The sequence below is a fragment of the Aspergillus sydowii genome (genome assembly GCF_001890705.1).
Source record: "Aspergillus sydowii CBS 593.65 unplaced genomic scaffold ASPSYscaffold_4, whole genome shotgun sequence".
Lineage (NCBI taxonomy): Eukaryota > Fungi > Ascomycota > Eurotiomycetes > Eurotiales > Aspergillaceae > Aspergillus > Aspergillus sydowii.
In genome coordinates this window covers 1,813,333-1,837,280 of record NW_024467862.1, presented here as the reverse complement: position 1 = coordinate 1,837,280, position 23,948 = coordinate 1,813,333, and the positions used below count along the sequence as shown (strand labels likewise).

General features: G+C 50.1%; 6 protein-coding genes across 6 annotated transcripts; 4 read left to right on the top strand and 2 right to left on the bottom strand.

The window, feature by feature from the left end:
- The first annotated feature begins 1,472 nt into the window (after positions 1-1,472).
- ASPSYDRAFT_916983 (Zn(II)2Cys6 transcription factor domain-containing protein) lies at positions 1,473-3,059 on the top strand. The gene is made up of 2 exons (XM_040852533.1): positions 1,473-2,063; positions 2,212-3,059. Exons 1-2 carry the CDS (start codon positions 1,920-1,922, stop codon positions 2,632-2,634), a joined length of 567 nt encoding a protein of 188 aa, XP_040703803.1. The 5' UTR covers positions 1,473-1,919; the 3' UTR covers positions 2,635-3,059.
- Positions 3,060-3,844: 785 nt separating this feature from the next.
- Positions 3,845-10,067, top strand: ASPSYDRAFT_57476 (putative NRPS-like enzyme; the record flags this gene model as incomplete). Its single annotated transcript, XM_040849375.1, has 8 exons — positions 3,845-4,702; positions 4,733-4,761; positions 4,816-5,250; positions 5,302-5,704; positions 5,753-6,193; positions 6,798-7,819; positions 7,872-8,871; positions 8,931-10,067. 8 exons carry the CDS (start codon positions 3,845-3,847, stop codon positions 10,065-10,067), a joined length of 5,325 nt encoding a protein of 1,774 aa, XP_040703802.1.
- A 212-nt stretch (positions 10,068-10,279) lies between these two features.
- ASPSYDRAFT_88882 (putative DNA damage repair protein Mus42) lies at positions 10,280-13,759 on the bottom strand (the record flags this gene model as incomplete). The annotated part of the gene is made up of 2 exons (XM_040852076.1): positions 10,280-13,638; positions 13,705-13,759. 2 exons carry the CDS (start codon positions 13,757-13,759, stop codon positions 10,280-10,282), a joined length of 3,414 nt encoding a protein of 1,137 aa, XP_040703801.1.
- Positions 13,760-14,036: 277 nt separating this feature from the next.
- ASPSYDRAFT_44397 (uncharacterized protein) lies at positions 14,037-16,122 on the top strand. Its single transcript, XM_040846845.1, has 4 exons — positions 14,037-14,372; positions 14,427-14,855; positions 14,911-15,604; positions 15,669-16,122. Exons 1-4 carry the CDS (start codon positions 14,283-14,285, stop codon positions 15,872-15,874), a joined length of 1,419 nt encoding a protein of 472 aa, XP_040703800.1. The 5' UTR covers positions 14,037-14,282; the 3' UTR covers positions 15,875-16,122.
- A 471-nt stretch (positions 16,123-16,593) lies between these two features.
- On the top strand, positions 16,594-19,481 carry ASPSYDRAFT_916173 (serine/threonine-protein kinase). The gene is made up of 3 exons (XM_040852517.1): positions 16,594-18,417; positions 18,488-18,550; positions 18,610-19,481. The coding sequence occupies exons 1-3, from the start codon at positions 16,840-16,842 to the stop codon at positions 19,342-19,344; spliced, it is 2,376 nt and encodes a 791-aa protein (XP_040703799.1). The 5' UTR covers positions 16,594-16,839; the 3' UTR covers positions 19,345-19,481.
- Positions 19,482-20,033: 552 nt separating this feature from the next.
- Positions 20,034-23,465, bottom strand: ASPSYDRAFT_150554 (DUF3591 domain-containing protein; the record flags this gene model as incomplete). The annotated part of the gene is made up of 2 exons (XM_040842014.1): positions 20,034-20,319; positions 20,494-23,465. The coding sequence occupies 2 exons, from the start codon at positions 23,463-23,465 to the stop codon at positions 20,034-20,036; spliced, it is 3,258 nt and encodes a 1,085-aa protein (XP_040703798.1).
- Positions 23,466-23,948: the final 483 nt, after the last annotated feature.

The window sequence follows — 23,948 nt, the reverse complement described above, 5'->3', positions numbered from 1 at the left end:
CAAAAATTCGGTCTAGTTTAGCGCCGGCTAGTTTTGGGTCGCAGTGGTAAGTTAGTGTAGACTCCAATATCTCGTCGGTTCCTTGTGGCTCGTGCACGGGCTATTTGCTGATCCGTCGGGCACAGCGCCGCAGCCTCCAACACGACTTGGAGAGAAGCACTGTCTCCTGTGCTCCAGTATGCGCAGTCCCGTTCGGCAGTTATGGGACACTTCCCGTGTCTTTTTTCTATGAAGAATACTGTTCACGTGATCTATACCTTGGCGTCGCAGCCAAGGGCAAAACGCACGCTAGCAGGTCGCGCTTCAGTTGCCAACTCCACCACAGCCCCTCAGCTTAAGAAGATACTGGAAGGCTGGCCAGAGCCCCAGATGCCCACTATACCGACTTGCGTTGGTGACTGAGAACGACGACTGGGTGCGGTTGCCCATTACATTGCGATTTCAGTGATTGCCACTCCCTTTACGTGCGTATGTATTCCTCTCGATGGCGACCGGTTGTCACTTGTCAGATTCAAAGAATCATACTGCGCACTGCATATACCTACTCCTTTCGAGCTTTGCGTTGTGCCAAGCGGAGAAAGGACTGGCAGACGAAGGATGGCACTGGACAACAAGCGGAACTGGCGTGACCGGTCCCGCCACCTGAAAGCGAGTCTGAGCCTGTCGATTACCCGGGGTATATTTTCCGGTCCAATCATCCCATAGAATCCGTGCGGAATGCAAACGTTAGCCTGTGCGACGGCCGTGAAGTGCCCACTGGGTAATGGGGATTGTTTAGACGGTGTTTTATGAAGGGAAAAGAAAACATGTGTCACGGCTGCCCAAGAAGAAGCCTGAGCAAACCGGAAGAAACCTCTGGGTTTAGGAATTGACCACCGCCAAANGCAATCCTGCAGCCATCGGCCGAAGCACTGACCCGAGCGTGACATGGGCAAGAATGTGCACTGCTGTTGATAGTTTGGGAGGCGGACTATCTCTCGGCTCGCCAGCCATGGTTGGTGGTAGGTGGCATGCATGTTCGTCATTCACTGAAATGAGTGCTTTACATCGGGTGTATCCGAACATCATATATTTGCCCGGTCACTGTCCTCTCAGCTTCTTTTTTGGTGGGGAGGGAAGATTCTCTTCTTAAATTGATGATCAACCTGCCCTGGTAAGGTGGTTTGGGCACTGACACTTGTACCGGCACTGTCATCGTTGCTCAGAATCCCCACGACGCCGCTCAACCGTGGTCACCGACAATAGTCCGGCTGAGAATCGCCACTTCTCAGTTCTGTCAGTTCTTCTTCGGGGACAGCCCTTTCAACGCCACTGGTGCCCCTTTCATGGTGCGCGCTTAATTGTGCCTGGACATCCGGGAAGAATACCTTATCCTGTTGAACGTGTGGGCCTGGGACAAGTTTTTTCACAACCTGAAGCTTTATTTTTCCCACCCACCCCCTTCTTTCCTTTTTGTGGCGTCCTAGTTTTGAATATCGCTGTCTCAGCTTCCCTTGTCAATAATATTGGAGATCGTCTCGCAAGTTTGATCCGCCTCGTTCAAGCGGAAGGAACGCTGTCCGCTGCCACGGATCCTCTCATACCCACTCCCTCCGCCCCCTCCACACGCATTATCGTTCGCTTCATCGCCCTTATTACCAGCTCCTTGCACGAGACGATCACGCGCAGTAGCGCTCTTTAACATCTGGCCTTTTACTAGTCTATTTTTCGCCTCAATATCTTGCCCGGCTGAGAATGTTGATCTCGACCGTCTTCAGATAGATGTGCTGTCTTCTGGAGAGTATGTTTTCTGGGATGTCAACACTGGACTGTTGATTTCATTTCCATTATTCACTTCTCTTTAACTCCTCTCTTTCGCTGCTTCATTTTTGGCTTCTATTTGGCCCACTATTCCTGTGTTTTCTTCCGTACCGTTGACCATGGCCGATCATCCATCGAGATATCCTCCCATTGCGCCAAAGGGGCCTGACACTGAACCCCCAGCTCCAAGTCGCTCTCCCGAGGAAATTCGAACAAAGAGAGCCTCTACCGCTTGTGGTGAGTGTAAACAGCGTCGAACAAAGGTACTTCAATCTTATACCTCGTTGAGACCCATGTCCCTTCCCTCAGTCTCTCGTTATGCCGCCCGCACCCCCACATCAGCAGGAAGTCTCAGGCCACAGGCGTGTATAACTTTAGGGTTTACTAACATGCTATTTTCTTTATTCGCAGTGCACTGTCGATGATTCGGGTCCTCCCTGTGCTGAGTGCGCACTCCATAACCGGGAATGTATCATCGATGAGCTAGCCGACAAACGACGAAAGGTCGCGGCAAAAGAGACAGAAGAAAACCTTAAAATGTCGCAAAAGAACCTCGCAAAATCACGGAAAGACCATGAGATCACTCTGGGGGAATTGGAGTACTACCGTTCATACGTCCGCTACTTACTCGATGCGATTCGATTTGGCCAACTTGAGGATGTCAATAACCTCATCGCCGTTATTCGGAGGGGCGCAACGGAAAGGGAAATCGGAAACTTTCTATCGCAGTTTGCGCACCTCGCCCCTCAATTCAGCCTCGACACGCCTCGGGTATCTGACTCTACGAATGGCGAAGACGGTACACCGGTTGTTGATGGGCCCACAAAGGCATGAGTTCTGTGATACTGCGAGACGGCGACATTCTCCACGTTGCGAAATATACAAGTCAGCCATTGTTTGCCTCCTGGGTACACACTAAAGCTCAAGCCACAACTATTAAGATTATCTTCACTTTCGTGGTTTCTTCCGGATGGTGGGGGCAGTGGTTTTCGTGCGGGCATCTCTAACGATTGGGCAGCGACACGACCCCTTTAACCACCCTCTTAGATTACTGCTGTTTTCGGCTCCGCACGCAATGTTCCTTTCTATTAATAAGCCTATCGCCTCTCATCCTAAGTTAGTGAACTTGAAATGGCGAAATGACGATATGGCTGTAGCAAATCAAAGGGTAAAAATAATGAGCATACGATATTGGGAAGGAACCCAAAGAACTAGAAGGCGAGGGAAAATCGATCCTCATACCCATTTTAATTCGACTCGACCTGTTTGGTTTCTGTTTGCCTTATGTGGTCTCCGCAACTTTGCGTTGCTTCGGCCGCTCGCCTGCATTCTTATTCCACTCGTCCAGTAAAAAGCTGTCTTGGTTTATCAGTTCCAGGAATCCTCAGCTCGGGCTTTTGTACTGTTTTCCAAGCTTGAAACGTGGGATTGGGAATAATTGCACTCCTGCTTGGTTTGGGATATGGCAGATGAAAGATAGCACTACTGATATTGGGGGGCTTGCCTTCTCTTAGATATAATATTGCAAACCTTGCATCACTCGTTAAGTCTATCGATCTAACGGTTCCAGCTCTGGCCCTTATCCGAAGAATAGCTCGGAAAAGGTCCGAGTCATCAATTTCCCGGTCTTCGTTTCCTTACACCCCTCGGAGAACTCGTGGCTTGGATCGTCAGGCTCCAGAACATGGCCGGAAGAACGCCGGTATATTCACCCTGCACCAGACTCCAGTTGCGTCCATCGCAATTGCGCCCTATCTGTCCGAATCTCATTGTTCGTGTTTGCTGGTGGTGGATCCGTCTCAGTCGATGCCATTCCCGGCTCTCCAACCCCGCACGTCCCAAGAAGGCGCTGGCCCCGGACTAGCGAGTGAGTCAAAATCCGTTGGAAGCTTCGGATTTTTCTCCTCTGCCTTCTTCGCCTACCTCCAGTCTTGTCTATCATCTAGTTCGTTTTACGTCGAATCTGTCTTTACGGGGTATATCCGTGGAGACGCGCGGAAATAGGACCCTCCCAGGCGGCAATAAGCTTCCCCGCGTGTCCCTCATGTCTAGCACCCTTGTGGCGCAGACAGGCGTTGAGCTCTTGTCTGCGCCTGATAGCGATAACGAACCTGTTCGCGCAGGGCGGAAGAGGAAGGCCTCTGATGAAACGTCGGCGAATAAAGCCAATGCCCCGCGTCAGAAGATCACAAGAGCTTGCGATAGCTGCAAGGAAAAGAAAACCCGCTGCACCGGAACTCTGCCATGCGGGAGATGTACAAGGTTGTCACTCGCCTGCGAGTATAACGCCGCATATTCTCGAGGTTTGCCTCCACAGCCACTCCCGGCGCCTCCATCGGTCGCAGCTAGATATTCGAGAAACCGCTCGGCTTCCCGTGTCTCCATCTCACAAAGTCCTATTTCCCGGAGATCGCCTCCGGCGAGGGAATCATCTGGAGCTACTAGAACTCCGCGCTCGCAAATCTCACAGACATCCGTGGAGGTATCGCCGCGGCGCAATTCTCCGGATCCGGTAGCTACTGATTTCGAGGGGAACTATCTCGGTCCAGCATCGGGTGTGTCGTTTTTGAACCGCGTCTGGCGGCGTCTGCACCAGGATGAGACTAGTGCTGTTCCCGATGAGCTGCAGAGCGAATGGTGCCCTAAGAATACTTCGGTGTTCATGTTCGGTGATAAGCCATATACAGACTATCGCAATGCAGGCTTCACTCTTCCTGCATTTGACAAAGCTCTAGAGCTGGTGGGCAGGTACTTTGATTATGCGATGGTCACCTATCGCTTCCTTCATCGAGGAAGCGTCGAAGAATGGCTTAGACAGGTTTACACCCATAATATATCCTCGTCGAACTTGCCTACTGGGCCTTTGGTTGCTCGAACCTCCATAATTCTTATGATTTTTGCTGTAAGTACCTTGCATGAAGAACAAACTCAGGGGGATCAGGCAGAGTCTTCGAGTGAAAGGTACGCATACAATTTTCATCAGTCATTCTTGTATACTCATCCATTCCTTTGCAGTGAGAGGTGGTATGCCGCATCGAAACAGATGCTCACAATGGAGCTCGGTCCTCCGCGTCTCGAGACCGTTCAAGCACGACTGGGTCAGTGTCTTTACCTTCTTTCTTCTTCACGGGCCAACGAATGCTGGTATACATTTGGGACTGCCGTACAGTTGGTCACGGCCATTGGCTTGCATCGACGATGTGCACCTAAACTGTCCAAGAAGGGGATCTCATATTTAGAGAGAGAGCTCCGCAAGCGAATCTTGTGGAGCGCCTATACGCTAGACAAATATCTCAATGTTATATTTGGGCGGCCTCGGTTATTGCACGATGTAGATATTGATCAGGAACTTCCCGATGAGGTGAACGATGAGGATATCTTACAAGATGATCCGGCTCTGCGTTTAGGCACGGCAGATTCGATGATGATCGCATCTGTCCTACACTTTAGGTTTGATGCCATCGTACAGTTCATCCTTAATAGGCACTGCTAACAACATAGACTCGGGCGCATACTGGGCGAGATCTCGCGTGAGTTTTACACGGTCAATCCTATTTTCCGTCAGTCACCTCTCGAAGCCGCTGTACGGATTACATCGGAACTTGAAAAATGGAAAGAAACGACGCCGCCATTGTTTAACAGTGTCCGCCCAACCAGTCTCATCCCGCCCTTATGCAGGCAAAGCCAAGTCCTTCAGCTCGCCTACTGCCATGCTATGATCCACGCAACTAGGTCTTTCCTATTGAATGATTTCACCGATCTCAGTCGTCGGCCAGCAGCTCCTCATCCGACGGTGACAGCCCATGTAAGTAAATGTCTCGAGGCCGCCGAGCATGTCATGAACTTGGTGGACAGCATAGCCAAGCAAGGCACCCTAATTCAGTCGTTTTGGTTCACCCACCACGTGTGCTTCTGTGCGATTGTGGTGGTCTATATTCACACAATCCAGCAGCACCGACTGTCGTCGACTTTGGAATCTGCTGAGATGGATAAGAACCGCGTAAGGTCTCTTTTCAGCCTTGCAGAACAATGCCAACAACATTTGGCGGAAGCCACGCGGAAGAATTGCCCTAGTCGCCGGTACGGCATCATCCTTGAAGAAACGAGATTAGAGGTGCACAAGCAACTTGGCTGCCAGTCCAGCGAAGGAGCCCTTGGGAATGTTCCTGAGCATACTCGCGATGCCACAGCTCAAGATCGAGAGTCGATCGTCGACCAGGGGCTCGTAAGTTCAGCTGATACACACAATGATGTTTCCTTCAATGCAAACTCGTTCGGGTATGACGGGAATTTCCAGCCATCGACTTTTGTAGATGAGCCGTTCGATATGGGTGACGTTGGGTTCCTGGATAACCTTGATGGGTCGCTTTGGTGGACCCAGTTGGACACTTGGGTTAGTATTGCCCTTTCTCTTTCTTATGTACGCGCTTGGGCTCTCTTTATACTGATCATCCGCAGGCATTCTCTAATCTACCTAATGATCCGTCCCAGTTTTCTTTTTGAGCTACATCATGATATCCAAACATTTGCAATTCTAGACAGCTGTTTCGATACCCTCAGGATAATACATTACCATTTCATTTATCTGGGCCCTTCGAACCTGCAAATAGAGTGCGCGCTGAGCGTTGCAGGGATCATATCTGTGTAGATCCTTTTCTAAGCTTCACTCCGTATTCGACCTCAAGACTCCATCACAGCCAAACGCGGCCTATTTGTCTCGTGCCATTGTATAGGTGCCTCATCCTGCAACTCCTGCATCACCCTGGACATTGCCGTTTAGACCGTGTCGCTGCTGGCCTCGGATATTTCTCCGAAGACGTGATGCTTTTCCGAGTTGGGATACAACCAGCATCACAGGCCAACATCAGCATCGACGGACGGGTCCATCCGACAACGGGTTTCCGATTCCGTCTTACCATTATTTAAATGCGCTGGTCCCTGCAGGATTTCCATGGTGCTGCCGGTTTAGGTCTCGGGAACATCTGCCCAGTATCAAGATGTTGTCTACACTCCTCCCCCACGCACCAACAACCCACATCGATAAACTCCCGCACGACAAAGAGGAATTACCAGTAACACAGCCTGAGCCTCTGACGGTCGATGCACTCGTCCGCCACCGTGCGTCGCTAGGTTCGTCACAGCCTGCAGTTTACTATCCACGCACTGGCATTGAATACTCGAAATTTCCACTACACCAACTCGATGTCTACGCCTTCCGCGTTGCGAAGATACTAGCAGATGTGATTCCACCTCGAAAGGCCTCTTCTGAGATTCCTACAGTTGTCGGACTGTTAGGACCTTCCGACCTGAATTATCTCGTTTTACTCCTTGCCCTAACCAAACTTGGTCATACCGGCTTGTTCCTCTCCACCAGGATATCGGTCGAGGCACATGTGTCTTTGGTTGAAAGGACCAATGCACAGCATATCTTCGTGCACAGGTCTTTGAAGGATACGGCAAGCAAGGTCCAGGAGCGAGTTTCTGGCCTACAAATCCACGAAATACCGGGCGAAGAAAACTACGATTATCCAGTCTCAGATAATCCCATTGACACGGACCTGCTCGCTCATCTGGACCCCGAGGTCGAAAAAACACATGTAGCATGGATCATCCACTCAAGCGGATCAACGGGCCTTCCTAAGCCTATTTTCCAAACACATCGAGCAGCCATCAAGAACTATGCCGGGAATATGAACATGCGGGGTTTCATCACCCTGCCCTTATATCACAGCCATGGCATCTGTTGTACGTTCCGGACGATCTACTCGTGCAAGACTCTTCACCTGTACAACCCTGAGCTACCTCTTACCAGCCAATACTTGGTCAAAATCATGCAGTCACACGATTTCGAGATTTTCTATGGCGTCCCTTATGCACTCAAGCTGCTTGCCGAATCAAAGGAAGGAATTGCAGCCCTTGCGAATCTCAAAGCCGTTATGTTCGGTGGATCGTCTTGTCCGGACTCGCTAGGGAATTTATTAGTCGAAAATGGGGTTTATCTCATCAGCCATTATGGATCGTATGTGTTTTCCGCCAAATACTTTAGATTGTATTTTAACTAACTGTTGCAGGACTGAAACGGGCCAGCTGATGACATCTTTGCGGCCCCGAGAGGATAAAAAATGGGATTGGCTGCGGCCATCCGAAACTGTCAAAAAGTTTCTCAGAATGGAAGAGCGGTTTCCAGGAGTCTATGAGTCTGTTGTTCTTGATGGCTGGCCCTCAAAGGTCATGACGAACCGACCAGATGGTGCCTACGCCACCAAAGACTTGTTCTTGAAACACCCGGAGATGGAAGCCTACAAGTACTACTCACGACTAGACGACACGATAACTCTTGTCAATGGTGAGAAAGTAATTCCGCTTGATTTGGAGGGACGAGTCAGACAACTCAGCGTCGTTGCAGACGCTCTCGTTTTCGGTGTAGCCAAATCGAGCATTGGGTTGGCAGTTATCCGTGGCCCAGATGCGACATCAATAAGTGATGATCAGGTCATTCGTGCCATCTGGCCTGCCGTCGAAGAAGCGCACAAGTCGTTGCCAGCATACGGCCAGTTATCCAAAAGCATGGTCCGAGTCCTCCCTGCCGATACCTCTTATGCTCGCACCGACAAGGGTACTGTCATCCGCCAGGCTTTCTATCGCGATTTCAGCGATTTGATCGAGGCCTGTTACGAAGCTGAAGATGCGATGACGGGGACTCTCCTCCTATCAGAAGAGGAGCTGAAGGCGTTCCTTCGAAAGGAGCTTCCCGCCATTGTGCCAGCCAGAGATTCCAGTGATTTCACTGACGATGCTGATTTCTTCGCTCTCGGAATGGATTCCTTACAAGCGACTCAGTTACGATCATTACTTGCTAAGTCGATCGATACAAAGGGCCATAAGTTAGGGCTAAATGTGGCGTTTGAACATCCGTCGATTGGGTCTCTGGCTCGTTACTTACATTCACTCAGCTCTGGTACGTCACAGGCTGAAGTATCCGTTGAGGAGCAGATGGAGGCTTTGATCTCAAAGTATGGCGATTTTGAGAAACATTCTCCCCGTCCGAATGGGCTGAGTGGGAGATACATTGTACGTTAGCGGGTCTTCCTACCAAAGATACGGCTCTTCAGATGCTAACAAGCTTCTAGGTTGTTACTGGAGCTACAGGATCTCTAGGCGCTCATGTTGTCGCCAAATTAATAGGACTTCCAGGCGTTCAAAAAGTTTACTGCTTTGTCCGTGCAGGGTCTCCAATTGATGCCTACAGTCGTCTGCTTAGTTCATTGCGCGCCAGGAGGGTTTATGATACACTGGCTACTTCGGCTAAGAAGAAGCTGGTTGCTCTCCCATCAGATCTTTCAGAGCCTGAATTGGGACTCGATTCCAATACATATAACACTCTTACATCAGAGCTTACAGATGTCATTCACTGCGCCTGGTCCGTCAACTTCAACCTCCACCTGAGCAGCTTCGAAAAAGACAACATAGCCGGCCTGAAGAACCTTGCAAACCTATGCCTCAAAGCTCAAAGGCCAACACCAGCTACACTAAACTTCTGCTCATCTATCAGCGCCGTCGCACGCACCGCCGAATCCTTAGTTCCCGAAGCCCTGCCTTCGAAACTCGAATACGTCCAGCCCATGGGCTACGCCCAATCTAAACTCGTCGCCGAGCACCTCTGCATCAAAGCCGCGCAGCAAACGGGCATTCAATCCCGTGTCCTTCGAATCGGTCAGGTCATCGGCGACACAGACCACGGTATCTGGAACACAACCGAAGCCATCCCGCTCATGATCCAAGCTGCCACTACCATCGGGGCTCTCCCGAAACTAGACGAGTACCACCGCTGGCTTCCTGTCAATGTGGTGGCGGGGATTATCGCAGATATCTCACTTTCTGCAGCAGATACTTTCAAGTATGATGCAAGCGCCACGGATGCCCAGCCAATTTTCAACATCATTAACTCCAACCCCTTCCACTGGGCAAGGGAACTCCTTCCGTACCTCCGTGCCTCTGGTTTAGAATTCGAGGAAATTGGGCAGCGCGCCTGGATAAAGCGATTGAGAGAGTCGAACCCGGATCCTGTTGCTAATCCACCCATTAAGTTGGTTGACTTCTTCGCGTCGAAGTACGACAATGATATCCCCAAGAGCCCAATCGGCTGGGCAACTGAGAAGACGGCCGGGGCTTCCGGGACGTTTGTTACTGAGGCGAAGAACTTGGATTTGGAGATGGTGGGAAAGATGATCAAGTATTTCAGGGGCCCGGAGGGGTGGGGGAAATAAATTCATGAGATGGCAAGTCCCGTTTTTCTAGTTGTAAATCCTATATATATATATAATTGAGGCGTTATATGCATTTTACGAACATGAATATACAAAACCGTTATTTCGAAATTATATATATATATGATATCTACACATTAAACCAAGATCGAAAAATTCGTATCATCGTTAAAAATATATTTCAAATACAACAAAGGATGAAGGCCGAAAAGTCAATCAAAATCGACAGCAGGCATCTCGCGCTCCTGCAGCCCTTCCTGGATCGCCTCTTTTAAGCACAGTAATGCCTCATCCCATGACACGACGCCTTGAGTCTGAGTGCCTGCGCTTGAACCTGCCCCCGGACTTGCACCATCACAAGCCTTTTCATCCTCAACTAGCCACAAAAGCCACTTCACCAACGAAACAGCTTTATCGACATCCCGCTCATCAACAACAACTCGTTTCAGGTACTCCGCTAACGCAGTAACATCCTCCTGGAATGGCCCATCCGTTGCAAAAGCCGAGTGCCAGGCGGTGGCTTCGTCACGGAGGTCGGACGGGTCAGAGAGTTGCTTGGATGTGAATGTTGGTCGTGGAGGGAGGGGACGCAGACGGATATGGGTTTCTTGAGCTTGGGTTGGTGCGGTAGCTTGTTTGTTCTGTGCTGTGTTTGCGGCGCGTTGATTAAGTAGTCGGGTACGCTTTTCCTCCTCGAGGACTTCGCGGCGAATGTCTTCTGGAAGGGCAGCGAGAAACTCGGCGGATATTGTGGGGTGGTTTTCTGGCTCTGGCGAGGCTGTATTGCTGGCAGGGGTTTGGGGTTTGGGGAAGACAAATTTGGACTGGGTTAGGCCTGAGGAAGCGGGTGGTTTGAGGGGTGGGCGGCCACGGCGTTTCTTAGGTGGTGATGTGGGTTTGCGAACTTTGAGGGTTCGCGTTGATGAGGAGGGTCTTGATGGTGGCTGCGGTTGCGCTGCTGGTGCCGACTGGGTGCTGTTGGCAAATGGTTGATTGTAGTATCCCATTACCTCCGCCAGAACGTCTTCCGGTAAGGCCGCAAGAGTTTCAGGGTCTAGTTGGGATTGGGGAGGAAGGGCGGAGACTAGCTGTGAACGAGGAGCTGACGCGACGGGAGAGCCGCTGCGAGACTCAGTCCGCGGCTTATCTTGTGCAATGAGCTTAGACCGAATGTCACCCGGGAGTTCAGCTACCACTGCGGGGTCTGGCTGCGATGGCATAATGAACTGTGTTCCGGAGATATTCAGAGGCTTTTGTGTGGCGTCATTCAATAATGGGCCATGCCGTATAGACTCTGCCTCGCCCTTGCGAGGGCTATCTAGCAAGTCTGGATCCTCCTCAGGTTGCATGCGTTTCCGTGCAGGGGACGTTTTAAATGTCAGTTGCTGCTGGCTGCCGTCCGGCTTGTCGGACGTTGATTTGAGAGGTTCAAGCCTTGTCATTTGCACTCCCAGGCCTCTCAGATCACCAGGAGAAACCCCAAGGCTTCGGAGCATGGCAACTGCTTCTTTCCCCAGCACATCTGTTGCGTTGGATGCGACCCCAAGAATGACACTTTTATTGAGCACGTCGCATTTCCCATGACCAAGGTGCTTCACAGGTTCTAAAGGGGCGTCGAGAGACCTTCTCATGACTTTAAGCGTAAGTTGATTGCCTTTCACTAAGTTCTCAACAAGCCTTCTGTGCAGTTCCTCGCAGAGAGACCGCATGAAGTCCTCTGCTTGATCTTGGGTAACAAAACGGATACCCCAGTTAACCTCAGCAGACACCGACTTTCTCGCCACCTCGTTGCCAACTTCGGTCCGATCAATGCCACGTGCGTAATCCCAGAGTTTCACTCCTGTCTTAGGTCCCAAGGCAGACGAAAGCTTTTCCCGGGAGAGGTCTCTGATATCCTTGACGATTTTCACACCAAGGTCCTCCAGTTTTGTGCCCATGCTGTAGCCCACACCGGGAAGGTTTTGTACCGGTAGTTCGCCGATAAAGTCCAGAACGTAGTCAGGTTTCAGTTGGAACTGGCCGGCCGGTTTTGCTTTTCGCAACGCAACCTTCGCTTGTAGGATATTGCCCCCTACACCAACAGACACAGCACAGCCCGTTTCGCTTTTCACTGAGGCTCGCAGTCGCTCTGCGATTTCATCCGCTTTCGCTTGCTCCCTGTATATGGACCCCTCAGATATACCCTTGCCCTCTGACCCACCAGCCTGGAGGCACAAGGTGCTGATGTCCACAAGCGCTTCATCAATACTCACGCTCTGCACTAATCCGTCAATGGCAAGAATGGATCGGTAGAACTTTCGACTTGCATCTTCGTATGCTGGGAAATCATAAGGCAAAACGCGTAAATCCGGACATGCTTGTAAAGCACCTTTCATCCACATTCCGTTCTTAACGCCAGAAGCGCGAGCGGTGTAATTGCAACTAGCTATTTCAGACCCGGTTCCAGTTCCGTGAGCAATCGCTACAGGTTTCCCTTCCAGATCTGGGTGTTTTAAGGTGGAAACGGCCGCGAAAAAGCAGTCGAAATCGACATGCATGATATATCGTCTGGCACCTGGAACAATCTTTCTCCGCGCACGTTGGGAGCGTGACTTCTCTTGCGCCTGTGATTGAAGCTGTGCTTTCAACTCGGCCTTCCACGTTGAGAGATGATGTAATCTAGATTCTTTATAGTATTGCTGAAGGAACTCCGGATTTACCACGCTGGAATTTCTCATACGTGGATCTGATAGGAGTCGGGCATTGTATTCCTCCGAGGTCATTTCTGCCTTTGAAAGTATGACATCAGGTTTTGGCGACGAGATCATGTCTACTTTCGCTAATGTATCTTTCGTGGTAGCGTCTTCCACGAGGGCATTAGGTGTAACAGGTGCCTCTGCCAAATCATAGTCTGGTACGTCTGGCCTCGATTGCTCGCCGGGGGTAGGGTCCTTGGCAGTTTCACCTAGGGAGGTAAAGCTCGGGAAATCACCGTAATCTGATTGTGACGTGCCGTTCAAGTCGTTATTAGCCAAGATATTATCCCCAGTTGCTGAAATGGTCGGTGCAAGCTGCCCAGAATACCATCCCGATCCGCTCTCCTCCTTGTAAGTAGAACGCCTCGGGGTGTTCGTTTGACTAACCATCCGGCCGCTATCAAAGTTGAGAACCTTTTGTGCTTCCCCTTCATCCACGACCCTGTATAAATCCCAAGGCAGTAAACGGCCAGCGTTGATGCTATCAACAATCCATGCCGGCTTGACAACGCGGTACCGCCGAAACTCTTCTCTCTTCTTCGGTGTGAGCGAGCTCGCGATGATATGGGTGGCGGAGGTCTTGCCATCGAGGTATTGGAGGAAGCCACCGCCATGACGTACAATGAGCTTGTGGAGATCTTGAAGTGATGGTTGAGTATAGCCGTTCACGCATGCGACAACGGACCGGAAGATCTGGGGGCAGTTGTCCGCGGCAGCAGACGATCGGATATCGTTGTCGAGGTTTTGGAGCTTGGCCTTTTTGCGGCGCATATAATCACTAAATCCGCCAAATGTAGAGGCGCCATACTCTTCTCCTTCTTCATCGTCGAAGTTATCTGGTTGCCAAAAAGTGTTGGCAAGTCATTTTTAATCAGTGATGGTGGCGTGGGAAGTATACATACGGTTTTGGATCCGTTTGCGCACTGCGCTAGAGCTTGCATCTAAGCGAGAGCCCATGGTGGGCTAGGTAGCGTTGTTCATGATATATATAGCTCAGAAGAAGCAGCCGATACTCGCGTGGCGATATATCGAGAATATCTCTCTTCATATCGATGTCGCCTCGGCTTTCAAGCAAGAGACGCGAGGACGGTGCGAGATCATGTGACGTGGTTGTCCGGTGCGAAGGCGGTCACGGGCGGTGGGGAAAGGCGGTAACTAAAATGACCACATATCATTGGATGGAAGGTTCAAACGGCGAAAAAAAACTAAAGAAAAATGGAGAAAAATGGAGCCGCCGAAAAAAGTTGCGCATGCGGATTTGTTTCTCTTGTCTTCCTCTTCTCTTTTCTTCGTCCGCCCATCTCTCTCTTCTATTTCGGCCGTTAAGATTTATGGTTGTGCTTGCCTGAACTTGAGGACGCCCCTTCTAGTTGAATTAAACTCTCTTTCTCCGCGTCTAGACCAACGTTCCTTCGCTAATATAGAGCATTTGTGCTACCAATTGTGTTGTATCTTTCTATAATTTTTGAGCGCATCCAATATGTCTGGAGTTCAGCCTGTCGCAGTATATGCCCTCAGGGTGCCCGCTGATGGTGCTTTGATCCCCGCGGTTCCAGATGCCGCCGCCATGGTACGTCTAATTGTCCCAATGCATAGAAAATGAACCAAGTTGACAGTGGTACAGTTTCGGGTGAGCATGGCCGCCATTGATCCCGATGAGACCCCCGAGTTCGACGACGACAACAGTCGCCGTCCTAGAGCGACTCTCAAGATCATCCGTCCTCCTCCTGGCTTGGATCTTGATGAAGACTCTGAAGATGACTACGAAGATGAAGATGAAGAAGACTCCGACGACGAGGAGGAGCTCAACGGAGGCCCCAGCGACAAGGAAAAGGCCCGCAAGCTTAAGGAGGCTGCCTATAGGAAGGAATTAGAGGAGGCTATGGATGAGGATGATGAGTCTGATGACGATGAAGAGTTTGACCTTAAGGCTGCCATTTCAAAGCTCGTCAAGGGCAAGGCTCCTGCCACGGATGACGACGATGAGGACAGCGAATCTGATGAAGGCTTGGAACTTGATGAGATGGTCGTCTGCACCCTTGACCCCGAGAGAGTATGTCATTTTTGCTTCCCCAGTACACAAGACCATGTTAACAGTATATTCGCAGAACTACCAGCAACCCCTCGACATTACCGTCGCTGAAGGTGAGCGCGTATTCTTCAAGGTCACTGGAACCCACACCATCTATCTCACCGGAAACTATGTTATGCCTCTTGATGAGCCCCACTCACACTCCGATGATGAGGATGAGGACGACGAGGATGACTATGATCTCTCCCCCGATGAGGACGAGCTCGATATGGATGAGCTTATGATGGGTGAGGATGATGAGAGCGATGATCTTGATGATCTGGAGAACCCCAGGATTACCGAGGTCGATAGCGACGAAGAAGAGGCACCCAAGCTAGTCGACGCCAAGGGCAAGAAGAAGCGTGCTGCAGAGGAAGCTTCCCTGGAGGACTTGATCGCTAAGGACAACAAGGGAAAATCTGATACCAACGGCGAGAGCAAGAAGCAGCAGAAGAAGCTCAAGAAGAACAACGGCGAGGCCTCGGCCGTTGAAGAAAAGTCCGAGCCCAAGGAGACCAAGAAGGTCCAATTCGCCAAGAACCTTGAGCAGGGTCCTACGCCCTCCAAGGATAAGAAGCCTGCTGAAAAGACCACCGGCACCTTGGGTGTCAAGGAGGTCAAGGGAGTAACTCTCGATGATAAGAAGCTCGGGAAGGGATCTGCTGCTGCTTCTGGAAACACCGTTGCCATGCGCTACATCGGTAAGCTCGAGAATGGCAAGGTCTTTGACTGTAAGTACCCCTAACCTACTGTTGTTTGATTGATTGAGTATCTGTTAACGTTTGTATAATGCAGCCAACAAGAAAGGCAAGCCTTTCTCGTTCAAGCTCGGCAAAGGTGAAGTCATCAAAGGCTGGGATATTGGTGTTGCTGGCATGTCAGTTGGCGGCGAGCGCCGCATCACAATTCCTCCTCACCTCGCTTACGGCAAGAAGAGCCTTCCTGGCATCCCAGGTAACTCAAAGTTGATCTTCGATGTCAAACTTTTGGAGATCAAATAAATGAGAGTCATCATTTGATTGAGTGTCTCGGAATTTAGGCCGGCGCATTCTAAGAGTTGGTGTAAGCGTACGCGTTTATACGGCCATGTCTCTTTTTTTTGTCTTAGCTTCCGTTTTGTTTTCGCCTCTCTCAAAAATGGTGTTATAGGTGTCATGCAATCATAGTCATTATTTCGATATCTACTCACCAGGTTCCTAAGAAGAAAAAACAAAAAACAACAACAATAATAATAATAATGTCTGCGTAGTAGTTGGAAGGTGGTGATTGCCCCGGGTCGCATCGCAGTTTCTACTTTGCACTCACTCAAAGGATTTTCTCAATCGCAATCCCCGTTCAATAGCCCTCTTCATATCCGGTCAAGTCTGCCGCCGCCAGGCGTTTGACGCATCAGTTGCAATATTCTATGATTATATCACTAATCGTTCTTTACATAGGGCACTGGGACACCCTGGCGTCTTCGACGTCTTTCACGCCATGTCCGTGGACCAGGAAAGAAACGGACGGCGCCCGCTAAAACCCAGTAGTTCGAATTTCTTGAACCACGGTGTTTTTGGACAATCAACGACTGGTTCGGCTTTGTCTGAGGGGCTGGGATTGGATGCTGCTGCTACTGGAAGTCGGCCGCCTGGCAAAGACGGGATAAGAGTCCGCATCCAACGGCGAAGCTCCCGTCTACTCTCGCTTCTAGGTCTTCGAAATCCCGCTCCAGGCAAGCTTATGAAGTGCAAAATGTTTGTGCCTTCTCCTAATACATTGACCTTTTCCAGTTGCCAATCCACAAAACTCTACCGACACAGGAAGTGGTTCTTCAGAAAATGAAGACATTCGACATCAGGATATCTTCGATTCCCACAGTAATCACCCCGATGCCTCGAATGTAGCTATACCAAATCGCCCAGCATCACCAGGGAACGCTGCTCGAATACAGAAGCGTGACGACCAGCAGGCAACGGATGAAATTATTATGTCCCCCATAGTCATTGACTTGAAGCGAAGCCAGTCAACCCCTGTTGAGCTTGCCAGAATCGTTTCACTCAAATTATCCACGACATTCGGTAGTCCTACTGTCATTCATCGTTCGCATCTCAATCGACGCCCGAGTGTGCAGGCCCTCCCCTTTCAGACGTCGGTAAGCATGCCGTCCAATGTCAATCCAAACGAAAGTTCCGGTTCGACGACACCTAGTAGTAAAGAGTCTCCCGCCGACAGTTTGTCCACAGATCCGACTTCAGTTTCTCGCGGAGGCTCAGGGCGATCAAGGGACACTAGTAGCGACCAGGCTAGAAACTTTAGACATCATGCATCCCATCCCAACTTAAAGGAAAGTCCTCTCAGTCCGGTCAGGGAATCACCAGTTGTATCGCCTTCCATTCTGACGGCCGAGGCCGCGGCTAATGCAAAGATATTCTTTGAAACTTATTTTCACTCGCTATATTCCGGAGTGGACACGCGAACTCAACGTCAGTTGGAACTCGATCAGTACATCGCGTCCCTACCCTTGAGTCCCGAAGAGAGGATAAAGGTTAAAAGGCAATGGGTTTCCCAGGAGCGGGAGTATCTTCGTCAGTGCAGGGTTTTAAAGAGCCGCTCGTCTTGCAAAGGTTCCCGAGACCAAACCCCGTCCCTTGCCGGGTTTGAAGTTATCAAAGTCCTGGGAAGGGGAAGCTTTGGTGTTGTTCGCCTAGTAAGGGAAAAGGGTGCAGACGGCATTACGAGCCTGCCGTCCACTGAAGAACCGAAAGGTCGTCAAAAACAGTCTTCAGAGAAGGCCCATCCTGGCCGACATAACTACAATACCAATCATCGTCAACCGATGACTGGGGTAAAAAAAGACTTCTTTGCTATGAAAGTCATTAGAAAGTCGGTGATGATTCGAAACAGCCAGGAAGGACACCTACGCGCAGAGAGAGATTTCTTAGTGGCGTCTGCTAAATCTCGCTGGATTGTTCCATTGATTGCAAGCTTTCAAGATAATAGTTATTTGTACTTGGTGATGGACTATATGGTAGGGGGTGACTTTCTCGGCCTATTGATGCGCCACAGCATCCTAGCCGAAGACATTGCTCGGTGGTATGTGGCAGAGATGATCCTGTGCATAGAAGAAGCACATCGACTTCATTGGATCCATCGCGATGTGAAACCTGACAACTTTCTCATTTCAGCCTCGGGTCATCTGAAGATCTCCGATTTTGGCCTTGCCTTTGATGGACACTGGGCTCACGACCAGTGGTATTTTACTTATCAACGACACTCTTTACTAAAAAGACTGGGAATTCAAGTGGGCGGGGATGCGGAAGATCAGAAGGCATCGCATGAAGTATCAAAGAAACCTCTAGGTACGGATCGCGAAGACCGGAGTTTTGAGGATGATTGGATACACCCTCCTACCAACGGTTTGCTAGGGTGGCGCGATAAGAATCAGAAGCGTCGGATGGCGAGGAGCATTGTTGGCACAAGTCAGTACATGGCGCCAGAGGTCATTCGAGGCCAGCCCTACGACGGTCGATGTGATTGGTGGAGTGCTGGAATCATTTTGTATGAAGTAAGGCCATATTTCACCAACCCTTCAGTTATTCCACTTGCATGCCCAGCCGTCCAACTGACTTCAAAAGTGCTTGTATGGCTTCACCCCATTTGCCTCTGAAGATCGCCATAGGACGAAGATGAAAATCCATGTGAGTTAACATTCTATCCTTTGCTGCACCTTACCAACGGCTGATATAAAAGGGGAAAGCATCATCTGCAAACGTTATATTTTCCTGTGCACCGACCCACTGACAAGCTCGTATCGGCGGAGGCAATAGACGTTATAAACTCGCTTCTTCAGGAGAAGGAATTTCGCTTGTCTTCTAGCAAGTATAAAACAAACGATGTCCTCACATCCCGAGCATCAAAATGTTTCTTCTATAAGCCCGATGGGTCCAACCAAAACTACCAAGGTCATTGCGTTTATCCCAATGATGCATCCGATATTAAGTCCCATCCATTTTTCCATGGAATTAATTGGGATGAGATCCACCGCATGGCTCCGCCGTTTGTCCCGAAGGTCAGGGGATGGGAAGATACACGGTACTTCGAAGATGGCGAATATCCCACGGATCACGACGATGAATCCACTGACTCCGAAACTGATATGAGCGAGGACGTCAAGGTCCATCATGATGGAAATGGCAAGCCTGGACAATTTTCAAAGAAAGATATGAACCCGGCCTCGGGCAAAGACGGAAAAGGCTGTGAGGATGCAGCGAATCCTCCTGCGGTGGGAAAGAAGAAAATAAAGGAACCGAAACGGCCTCGAGACAAAATTCTACGAGATAGACAGCTTCGCAAGACGGCGCTTGAAATGCGCAAGAAAGAAGCATTTCTTGGATACACGTACCGCCGCCCGAAAGGAGTGCTTATGGCCCTTACCCCAGAGAGGGGTCGGCCCTTTATCTCAAGGGGCCAGCTATCGGAATTGTATGGCTAATGTGTGTCTAAGTACGTCACTGTGCGAAATCTCCAGAGGATGGTTGTATTTGGAGATCGATTTTACTTCGCGGGACTCCAAACGGAGCGAGCGTCTGACCATGATAGCCGCAACGGCACTGTATACTAACTATCCTTATTCGGAGAAAATCCTTACACGAGTAGAACTTAACAAAAGAACTTAGACCTAAAATTGCATTTACATTTGCTTAAGTGCATAATTATCAAGTTCCAGTTTAACGACTTCATTCTCGTCCTTGGGTAGGGCTGGAATTCAGATATATAGAATTTTCAAGTTTTGCAGTTGAGCAGAGGCAGAACAGGCAATCCGTAACCGTAAACACGACCACTCCAACCACGGCGGGGTATCATAGTTGTACACAGAACGCGAAAATAGCAAATAGTGCTTCCCTTTTTCTAGATAGCGGGAGGGGCTCCCATAGCGAACGCTGAATCGCTGACACGGTCTTCGGGTTTCATCGTTCCGTTCAGGAGGGGACAAAGCCTGTTGTACGAAGTGATTCAAGTGGTTAGCTTCGGAGGAACAAGTAGAGATTTGGTGACACATGGGTCCAACGTAAGGGAAATGGTCCAAATCGTGGGTAGATCTGGCTTGTATGGAATGGAGTAGTACGGTGGAAGGCTGGTTCAGTGGCGTGGGGAAGCGGAAGAAATGAGGATGTGGAGGTGTCAAGTGAGCCAGTTGCAAAAAAATGACTCGGTGATGTCAAGGGAAGCAGAGGGTCCATAGTCCGCCGAAGTGGAGAAGGTGCGGCGGTTGTATACGCACTTTTTATTTGTCTTGATGTGACCGACTTGGCCGCAATTAGCACACTTGCGCTGCGTGCCAGCAGACTTTGAAGATCCCGGGCCGCCGTCCGCAGGGGAGTCCGCTGTGCGGAGAACACCTTTCTGCTTTTCGCGGGCGAACCGGCGCTCTTTGTTGCGATTGAGTCGACTTAGTTCTTGCTCGAGCCTGCTTATCGTTAGGGGCCATCCGGTGCGCTAAGGGTTTAGGAAAGTTTGGAGTGTAATAAGCATACAGTTTCTTGTTACGGGCATCCACTTCAGGGTCACCAGTTGGCTTGAGAGAATCAAGTCTAATGGTCGTTAGCAAAGTGTTCCTTGGCCACAGGCGGCAATAACATACTTCGTGGTCAGCGACTCAACCCGATGGCGATGTTGCAGATAGTGGCGAATCACTCGAGGATCCGAAACCACGGTCTCTTTCTGATGAACCCCATCCTTATCCTTAACCTGGCGAACGATGCGCAGAACTTTACCCTTTTGATCTGACAGACTCAGGCGGCTCATTTTACTGAACTGACTGGTCGTCTCATCATCACGGCGAGCAGGGGCAGGAGTTTGAGCCTCTGATCTCGGGGTGGGCTTGTTGAAATCATCTTCCTCCTCATCGGACATGTCATCATAGTCTGAATGTTCGATGGTGGAGGACAGGCTCGCTTTCTGGGCGTCCCAAATTCGCCGAATGGACGTTTCATAGGACTTCTGTTGTCGAGCAACGTTGTAACTGTGGCCACCAAGTTCCTTCAAGCGTTGCGCGTCCAGTTTATCTTCCACACTCTCACCAATAGCTTTGAATCCTCCTTTCATTGACGTTTTGATGAAACTGAAGCCTTCTCCACGCCCAGTCGGATCGCCGTCGCCATGTAGTGTAAGCATAGCCTTGCCTTGTGATGCTAACAAGAAATTGCGACTAGCTTTCCATGGCGCCATCTGCTGCTCGAAACTCTCTGACTCTTCGTCGTTGTCCTCGTCACCTCCCGTCTCCGCATCATTGCCGTACCCAGTATCGTGCAAGTGCTGTTGGCCCACTTGCATGGCCTCAAGCAGACACACATCTTCGGGTTGCACCCATGATCGAATAGTATCCTGCTCTGGCACCGGCTCTAAGGGCACCCAATACTTCGTGTCTTTATCGTGCTGAAGAAAATCTTTGACCTTTTGACGATTCTGCATGTCACTCGTACCAGGTATATGCGCGGTAACGTCGCTAATGGACAGCCGAAGGTCAGGACTCTTCTTCAACAGACGGTAGACAAGCATCTTCATCCGGTTCTTCGCAACCGTGGTGACCTTCCGGGAGTGCGGGCCAGGAATATCGACGGACGGAAACTGTTGACCCGCAACAAACATATTGTCAATATTGCGCAGATAGTAGTCACTGCCACCAGAGCCAGTGCTACTGCGGACAATAAGAAAATCTGTAGATTTCGCTTGATGTGGAAAGAGTGGGGCACGATACATGGAATTCGAGATAGCGGGCGCGATCTCTCCAGGATCAACATGTCCAAATATAGAGAAGGGACTCTTGTCCTGAGGCAGAAGCACCGCTGTTTCTCCAATCTCAGCTTTCGGGCGGGTAGGATCTTCGATGCTTTTCCTCCTGTAGTAGTTGATAATGCGATTTGACATTCCAAAGTTGGACAAAGCCAGCGGTACTTCCTCAGAATACTCGACTAAGAGGACGTGGGAATTGTCTGCCATAGAAAGCGCTCTAGTTGAGTCGTAAAGCTGTCGGATATCTTTGCCCTTTTGATGCTTGCGTTTGATATAAGCTGGATTCTTGAACCAGCATGTTTGGCCAGGTCGGAAAGACAACGCCGGACGATGGAAAGATCTCGCCTCGGCCTTGGCCAGCTCAGTCTTGTAATAGGGCCACTGCAAGCGTAATGCTGGCATACTGTGTTCTAGCGTGACGTTACCCAAAGTACTGCGGACCTTGTTCTGATGATTCTGCTTCAGCATGTCATAGGCCTGGTCATTGGAAATATTGTATCTTGAGGTGAGACGACGAGTGATATTAATATCCATATCGTCTCTACCACGAGCGCCAGACGCTCTAGGTTTCGAGGCAACAGTATCGGGCCCACGCTCATCAAGCAGTATATGTGGGTCGTTTAGATCCAAGGTGACCTTTTGCGCAACTCGGGCGCTAGCTTGCTCTGGGTCATCAAGGAGAGGCATGTCGATATGTGACAAAGAAACAATTTCCATTGGATCACGTCCAAGTTTACGTTTCTTCGCTGGCCGGGTTGTTTCAAAAAGCCAATCATCCTCGTCATTCTCAACTGTAGGCTCGTCGACATCCATAATTGAGATGTCATCATTGATATCCCAGTCAGCGCAGACGACACGAAGATCATCTGCCGTCACACCACCAGGTAGGGGTTCGTCAGATTCATAATCGAATTCGAAGTCATCTCGTACCTCCTCTTTTTCTTCCTCTTCTTGCGACGCCTCAGCCACCGGAACGATACCATGATGTTCAGCCTCCAACGAGCGTTTGTAGGCTTGCCCTCCGGACCTGAATATTTTCTCCTGGTCCTGTGCCAGTTCAATATTTACCTTTCCCGGTAAAACAGACTTGGGGGGCTTCAAGGGCTGCTTGCCAAGAAAATATGCCTTCTTATGGGGGATCAACTCGAGGAAGCGCGGTAGGGTGTTTCGCTCGAACATAGGAAATAGTGAATGGAGTAGTTCCTCAACATTTTCAGGGGGGGCCGGAGGGTTGTCAGGGCCGCCGACATTCGACATCGCAAAAAGAGCCTGTTGTAACTTCCATGCGCGTAGGGAGGCGGGATCCATATCGTCGGTAATGGATGGTAATGCGCCATCATCTGGTAACGATTCCTGGTCATCGCCCAGTTGCATGCCATCTACCGCCTCAGGTACCGCGGGACGTTCATCCTCCTCGAAAAACAAATCTCTGGTCTCATCCACTTGATCCTGGGGTGGTGATGCAGGGGCTTCCCCAAACAAATCATCCAGTTCATCGGGTTGGGCCTGATCGTGCTTTTCTGCTGTTTCAAATAAACCGTCTCCTCCGCCACCGAAGAGGGCATCGTCCGACGTTTGTGGGATATCAAGACCGTCTTCCGTCGCACGCGTCTCATGTTCCTCTTCCTCCGGAAGTTCGTCATCATCAAAATCTTCGTAATCTATCGCGTCATCCGCTTTTTCGCCGGGTTCCAGTTCTCGAGATAGGAAATCAAAGGACATGCCGCCCTCTGCCATGGGCCCGTTCATCTGTCGCATAACATTGTCGAAGTCGGCATCTTCGGCTTCGGCGCCGCCCGGGGACGCCGTTGCGTGTGGCATATTGAATATTCGCTAAATGTGACGAGCTGAGATGCGAGGTATGGTGCCTGCGCCAGGTAAACACAAGCGGCAACACTAGACGGTGGCCAACTGGAGGGATCGAATCGGTATTAACAGAGAGATCTGGCGTACAGATCCAGCATACGCGGCCCAAGCTCGAACGGTTAGAAATGGAGATACAGCACCATCGCTCTGTTATCAGAAAGAGTTGAAGAGACAGTGAGAGTAAATGGTCGGGGTACTGTCAGCAAAGAGAGGAGAAAGACCTTCACAATAAGTAGGAGTCTGTGAGGAGAGAGATGCAAATGAATGAGCGGAACACGTGAAGATAGGCCGGGGCACTAGTCCAAATAAGGCAATCAGCTTTTTGGGATGGATGGACAATGGAACTTGTACCGCAATACCAGTGTTTTCAGTTATTCAATAGGGATTTCCCTTTAAATTTAGATCTGAAAAAGGTTGCAAGTAAAAAGTTACAGTTAA

Coding starts and splice junctions, on each gene's coding strand:
- ASPSYDRAFT_916983 (XM_040852533.1), top strand. CDS start 1,920: ATGGCCGATCATCCATCGAGATATCCTCCCATTGCGCCAAAGGGGCCT. Junction 2,064..2,211: donor GTAAACAGCGTCGAACAAAG/GTACTTCAATCT, acceptor CTTTATTCGCAG/TGCACTGTCGATGATTCGGG.
- ASPSYDRAFT_44397 (XM_040846845.1), top strand. CDS start 14,283: ATGTCTGGAGTTCAGCCTGTCGCAGTATATGCCCTCAGGGTGCCCGCT. Junction 14,373..14,426: donor TTCCAGATGCCGCCGCCATG/GTACGTCTAATT, acceptor ACAGTGGTACAG/TTTCGGGTGAGCATGGCCGC. Junction 14,856..14,910: donor GCACCCTTGACCCCGAGAGA/GTATGTCATTTT, acceptor GTATATTCGCAG/AACTACCAGCAACCCCTCGA.
- ASPSYDRAFT_916173 (XM_040852517.1), top strand. CDS start 16,840: ATGTCCCCCATAGTCATTGACTTGAAGCGAAGCCAGTCAACCCCTGTT. Junction 18,418..18,487: donor CTGGAATCATTTTGTATGAA/GTAAGGCCATAT, acceptor TGACTTCAAAAG/TGCTTGTATGGCTTCACCCC. Junction 18,551..18,609: donor GGACGAAGATGAAAATCCAT/GTGAGTTAACAT, acceptor AAAAGGGGAAAG/CATCATCTGCAAACGTTATA.